The sequence below is a fragment of the Solanum verrucosum genome, unplaced genomic scaffold, assembly GCF_900185275.1.
Source record: "Solanum verrucosum unplaced genomic scaffold, falcon-dt-bn FXZP01000183.1, whole genome shotgun sequence".
In the NCBI taxonomy this organism is placed as follows: domain Eukaryota; kingdom Viridiplantae; phylum Streptophyta; class Magnoliopsida; order Solanales; family Solanaceae; genus Solanum; species Solanum verrucosum.
Window position 1 is genome coordinate 1,456,223 of NW_026020430.1, and position 6,263 is coordinate 1,462,485.

General features: G+C 32.1%; 1 protein-coding gene across 2 annotated transcripts; it reads left to right on the forward strand.

The window, feature by feature from the left end:
- The first annotated feature begins 1,900 nt into the window (after window positions 1-1,900).
- Window positions 1,901-6,032, forward strand: LOC125807420 (BEL1-like homeodomain protein 7). 2 transcript variants are annotated; one of them, XM_049487130.1, is made up of 5 exons: window positions 1,901-2,044; window positions 2,260-3,220; window positions 3,854-4,227; window positions 4,628-4,688; window positions 4,773-6,032. In XM_049487130.1, the coding sequence occupies exons 2-5, from the start codon at window positions 2,315-2,317 to the stop codon at window positions 5,523-5,525; spliced, it is 2,094 nt and encodes a 697-aa protein (XP_049343087.1). In that variant the 5' UTR covers window positions 1,901-2,044; window positions 2,260-2,314; the 3' UTR covers window positions 5,526-6,032. The 2 variants fall into 2 exon arrangements, with proteins under 2 accessions (XP_049343087.1, XP_049343088.1); XM_049487131.1 differs by having other exon boundaries at window positions 1,907-2,054.
- Window positions 6,033-6,263: the final 231 nt, after the last annotated feature.

The window sequence follows — 6,263 nt, forward strand, 5'->3', positions numbered from 1 at the left end:
AGTCTTAAGACCATTAAATGGATTAGATAGTACGGAAAATTGAAAGGATTTTAGGTAATTAAGTTATATTTAGTATAGTACTTAATTAGACATCAAAAATATATACTGTACCATAAGTTTTAAGTTATATCCATCTGAACAAAGCTATTTAGATGAAACCAATAAAGATTAGCAGTACATTTTACTTCAATTGGTTTCACAATTAATCACTTTACTAATTGTTATTATCTCAGAAAGTCTATTTTTAATGCTACCTTCGTTTACTTTTACTTATTAAATTTACTAAATTTTTTTTTTTAAGAAGTCATGTTTTACCTTCAACGTTAATTATTTATTTTTCAATTTTTTTTCCATTACCAAAAGATATACATCCATTAGTAGGAGTATTGTTATAAAATGTTTATGTCAATCATTTTTTTTTTAAGGATCCGTAAAAATTAAAATTAAACAAGTAAAAATAAATGGTGGAAGTATATATATTCAATACACAAAGCAGTCTACTTTCATTTCTTGGTCCTCCTTCTAGAGAGTGGGCTTTGATTTTTCTTGGTATTACATTAATTAGTACTTACCTAAATAATCTAGCATTGATCATAAAGGTCAAAGTTTAAGTTTCAACCAAAATAAAAGGAAAGTTAAATAATTTAATGTCACATATTTAATATTTCTAATAATAATATTAATTGACAGCAGTATATCAGATAAATTAGTGATACACATTATTTTCCCGCAAACTAAAGGAAATAAATTATATATGAGTTCATATATATATAAGAAAAGGAGGACTAAATTAATAAAGAAATAAATTGTAAGAAAAAGAGGACTAAATTATTAAAGAAATAAATTAAATAAAGTTAATTATAAGTAGTAGTAGGATGAAAGAAAAGGGAAGGCATCTTATACGATCAATTATTACCTACCTACCCAACCTGTGGTCGGAGTGGACGTTTCCTCGTTTAAAATACCCCTTTCCCACCACACACCTTTATTTCAAACGAAAATAGTTTTTTTCATCTCGTAAATATAATAGTAATGTCAGAATTCACTTATGAAATTATATTAATATGTTACTGTTATTATTGCAAGAGTGAATAATGAAATATATTTTTTCATTCATTTTTATTTGTCAATGTTTGACTTGTTGTCACTCTCCTTAGTACTAATATTAATAGGCTTTTAACATATGCACAAGCTATATTGTACATCCATTCCGCTAGTAAATTTGGAGCCAAATTTACCTGTGACTTTACGTTGTACCATTGCGTCACGCTAATATAAGAAAACTTTTAAGAAGAAAGAGAGACTTTCTTACTCATCACATTACTTAGTCAATTTTTTTTAAAAGAAAAATCTCTTTTCCTATTTAGCAACTATTTGATTCCAAATTTCCAGATAAATCTCAAATATTACAATATTAAAAAATATTTTGAAGTATTTGATTAAATGATTTAATATTTTTTTACTTTCTTAAATTATGTGTCAAATCAAAATAGTACAAATAAATTAAAATTGGAGCGTATTAGCAAATAAGAAATTGACGATGTATAAAATTTTGTAACTAAATAAAAAAATTCTATACTAATTTTATTTAGCTACAAAATAAAGATGAATTATAAGAAAATTCAATTAGCTTGGAACGTATTATAAATAAATTAGCTATGAATTGTCCATAAATTCTATAGGAGAACAAAAATGTTTTACATCACTCCACAATCTACCGAAACAAAAAAAAGTAAATACGCACCTTTCAACTTTCAAGTCTCAATAATTAATTATTACTCTCTATTATCCTATTCAAATAGTGAATAAAAAAAAATCTGAAGTATCAATTTCTTTTCTTTTTCTAATTTGTCCTGTAGTGTGGAGTGGGTGGGTTGATAGAAGAAAGGGGGTAGGGGGGTTAACCCCACATCTCTTTATTCATATTTCCTTTTTGTGGTTGAAGAGATGAGTATGCAGAGAGAAAAATATAGATCAGTCTGACAAGAAGGCAACTTCTCAAAGCTTAGAGAGCTACCACCCGAAGATAGACAGTTAGTTACATGTGTGTATGTGTGAGTGACTGATTTTTTTGCTAAAGCTCCTTTCATCTCTTTCTCTTTCTTTTATATCATTTTCCTTTTTTTTTTATTTATAGTTGAAGATCTCTGTAAACAAATTTTAATTTTTCACTATAAAGAATTCCCTTCCTTTTATTTATAAAAATGTTTGTGAGGACTTATTTGAAGCTTTTTCTTGTTTGTTACTTTCTGTTTGCAGGTACTGTTATAGATAAAAGGAGAAATCCGAAGAAGAAAGAATTTTTTTTGCAAATATGTACTATCAAGGAACCTCGGATAATAATATACAAGCTGATCATCAACAACATCATAATCATGGGAATAGTAATAATAATAATATTCAGACGCTTTATTTGATGAACCCTAACAATTATATGCAAGGCTACACTACTTCTGACACGCAGCAGCAGCAGCAGCAGCACCAGCAGCAGTTACTTTTCCTGAATTCTTCACCAACAGGAAGCAACGCGCTTTGCCATGCGAATATACAACACGCGCCGCTGCAACAGCAGCACTTTGTCGGTGTGCCTCTTCCGGCAGTAAGTTTGCACGATCAGATCAATCATCATGGACTTTTACAGCGTATGTGGAACAACCAAGATCATTCTCAGCAGGTGATAGTACCATCGTCGACGGGGGTTTCTGCCACGTCATGTGGCGGGATCACCACGGACTTGGCGTCTCAATTGGCGTTTCAGAGGCCGATTGTGGTGTCTCCGACACCACAACACCGACAGCAGCAACAACAGCAAGGCGGTCTATCTCTAAGCCTTTCTCCTCAGCAACAACAGCAAATTAGTTTCAATAACAATATTTCATCCTCATCACCAAGGACAAATAATGTTACTATTAGAGGAACATTAGATGGAAGTACTAGCAACATGGTTTTAGGATCTAAGTATCTGAAAGCTGCACAAGAGCTTCTTGATGAAGTTGTTAATATTGTTGGAAAAAGCATCAAAGGAGATGATCAAAAGAAGGATAATTCAATGAATAAAGAATCAATGCCTTTGGCTAGTGATGTCAACACTAATAGTTCTGGTGGTGGTGGTGGTGAAAGTAGCAGCAGGCAGAAAAATGAAGTTGCTGTTGAGCTTACAACTGCTCAAAGACAAGAACTTCAAATGAAAAAAGCCAAGCTTCTTGCCATGCTTGAAGAGGTATGATCCTGAATTTTGAGTCTATGAATTTCGGATTCTTAAGACTAAAACTACTGAATGAATTCGACATATATTTAAAATTTTATTTTCAAATGATTCAAAACTGTAATTTTTTCTTCTCATAAAAAATTGAATGGATGAAACTGTTGATTTATATATGTTTGCAACAATAGTAGTTGGTAAATGAAATGTACAGATTTTGTTAATTAGTTGAAGAACAAGAGTTTCCAACAAGAGACCAATCACGTACGTTGCGGTTTCTGTTGATATTAAAACAAACTGACAATGTGTGGCTCTTAAATTTTCTTCTGCGGGTCCAACTAAAGCTATAAAGATAATACACCAAAGTTAGCTACGAACCTGAAATGTCTTCCGCTGCACCAAAATTCAAACCACTATCTCTTATTCACCTTTTTTACACCACGCATAATGTCCACTCAGATGTGTCCTCTATCTAATGACTATCAAAAATTTGATGGTTTACAAAATATACTACTCAGTTTATTTCTCACTTGGAATATAAATATGATCTTTTAACTGAAATAAAATTCTTTAATTTCAATAGTAGCCAACATAAGATAACTTCATGTTGTAAAATGGTAAAAGTTTAATATTACCTTTGTTTTTGTTCAGGTGGAGCAAAGGTACAGACAGTACCATCACCAAATGCAAATAATTGTATCATCATTTGAGCAAGTAGCAGGAATTGGTTCAGCCAAATCATACACTCAATTAGCTTTGCATGCAATTTCGAAGCAATTCAGATGCCTAAAGGATGCAATTGCTGAGCAAGTAAAGGCGACGAGCAAGAGTTTAGGTGAAGAGGAAGGCTTAGTAGGGAAAATCGAAGGCTCAAGACTCAAATTTGTGGACCATCATCTAAGGCAACAACGCGCGCTGCAACAGCTAGGAATGATGCAACCAAATGCTTGGAGACCCCAAAGAGGTTTACCTGAAAGAGCTGTCTCTGTCCTTCGTGCTTGGCTTTTCGAGCATTTTCTTCATCCGTGAGTACTCCTAAACTATTTATTTCTTTGAAAAATTTCACTTCAGACAATGTGAAAAATATCTACGGAGTAGTAGATAGATAATTGATTATTCTAACCAATTTTTGCGTCCTATATTTTAAGTGTCTTTTATATGGTTTTAACATGTCCATTAGGAACAAATTAAGTGATTTTTAGAGCCACGCCAGTTATTTTGAAACTTTCGTTTGGAGGGTTAAAAAGACACTTACTTTTAACTCAAACTATATATGCATACACACAAAAAATAAAATATGTGCATGTATATAATAAGATCACATTATTCTAAATTCTGAATTCGCCCATTCTAGTTCTCTAATATAGGAGTATGTTTTTAACTATAAAAATGTTTTTTTTTTCTTAATATATTTTTATATTGCAGTTACCCAAAGGATTCAGACAAAATCATGCTTGCTAAGCAAACGGGGCTAACAAGGAGCCAGGTTCTTAGACACACATTTTACTATAATTCTTGGATTAATTCCTTTCTTCTCTTTATAAAAAATCCTTAATATATGAAAATGCAGGTCTCTAACTGGTTCATAAATGCTCGAGTTCGATTATGGAAGCCAATGGTAGAAGAAATGTACTTGGAAGAAGTGAAGAATCAAGAACAAAACAGTACTAATACTTCAGGAGATAACAAAAACAAAGAGACCAATATAAGTGCTCCAAATGAAGAGAAACATCCAATTATTACTAGCAGCCTATTACAAGATGGTATTACTACTACTCAAGCAGAAATTTCTACCTCAACTATTTCAACTTCCCCTACTGCAGGTGCTTCACTTCATCATGCTCACAATTTCTCCTTCCTTGGTTCATTCAACATGGATAATACTACTACTACTGTTGATCATATTGAAAACAACGCCAAAAAGCAAAGAAATGACATGCACAAGTTTTCTCCAAGTAGTATTCTTTCATCTGTTGACATGGAAGCCAAAGCTAGAGAATCATCAAATAAAGGGTTTACTAATCCATTAATGGCAGCATACGCGATGGGAGATTTTGGAAGGTTTGATCCTCATGATCAACAAATGACCGCGAATTTTCATGGAAATAATGGTGTCTCTCTTACTTTAGGACTTCCTCCTTCTGAAAACCTAGCCATGCCAGTGAGCCAACAAAATTACCTTTCTAATGACTTGGGAAGTAGGCCTGAAATGGGGAGTCATTACAATAGAATGGGATATGAAAACATTGATTTTCAGAGTGGGAATAAGCGATTTCCGACTCAACTATTACCAGATTTTGTTGCAGGTAATCTAGGAACATGAATCCCAGAAAGTCTCGTATTGATAGCTGAAAAGATAAAAGGAAGTTAGGGATACTCTTATATTGTGTGAGGCCTTCTGGCCCAAGTCGGAGGACCCAATTTGATACAACCTATCATAGGAGAAAAGAAGTGGAGACAAAATTGAAGTAACAAAATTTTAAAGCACACTTTCTAGTATATATACTTCTTTTTTTTATAGTATAGAAAAGAAGAGATTTTGTGCTTTAGTGTATAGATAGAGTCTACTTAGTATAGGTTATACTTCTAGTTCCTTGAGAAGATTGATACAACTAGTAGTATTTTTTTTCTTTTTGGGTTGGCTTGGAGTACTATTTTAAGTTAATATGGAAACTAGCTATAGTATATGTTGTAAAGTTGTGATATTGTTCCTCTCAATTTGCATATAATTTGAAATATTTTGTACCTACTAGCTAGTCTCTAAATTATGTTTCCATTGCTTGTAATTGCAATTTTATTTGAATTTTGTTCTATCATTATTAGATTATAGCAAAACTACGCCTTAATTTTGATTAGATTGTGTGCCTAATACTTTAATTTTGATAAGATTGCATGCCTAATACTATAATGTTGATTAGATTGCGTGCCTAATTAATTAAGACAAGCCAATTTTAATAATGTTAGATGGAATCCTACAGAGTTTAATAATAGAGTTGTTATGGTAAAGTCATATCCTTATGATTTCTATAAGAGATGAGCGGATTTGTTAGAGAAGAAGCAA

Bases quoted from the DNA above. Each gene is read 5' to 3' on its own strand.
- LOC125807420 (XM_049487130.1), top strand. From the start codon at position 2,315: ATGTACTATCAAGGAACCTCGGATAATAATATACAAGCTGATCATCAA. The intron at 3,221-3,853 runs GTATGATCCTGA...GTTTTTGTTCAG, and splicing joins TTCTTGCCATGCTTGAAGAG to GTGGAGCAAAGGTACAGACA. The intron at 4,228-4,627 runs GTGAGTACTCCT...TTTATATTGCAG, and splicing joins TTCGAGCATTTTCTTCATCC to TTACCCAAAGGATTCAGACA.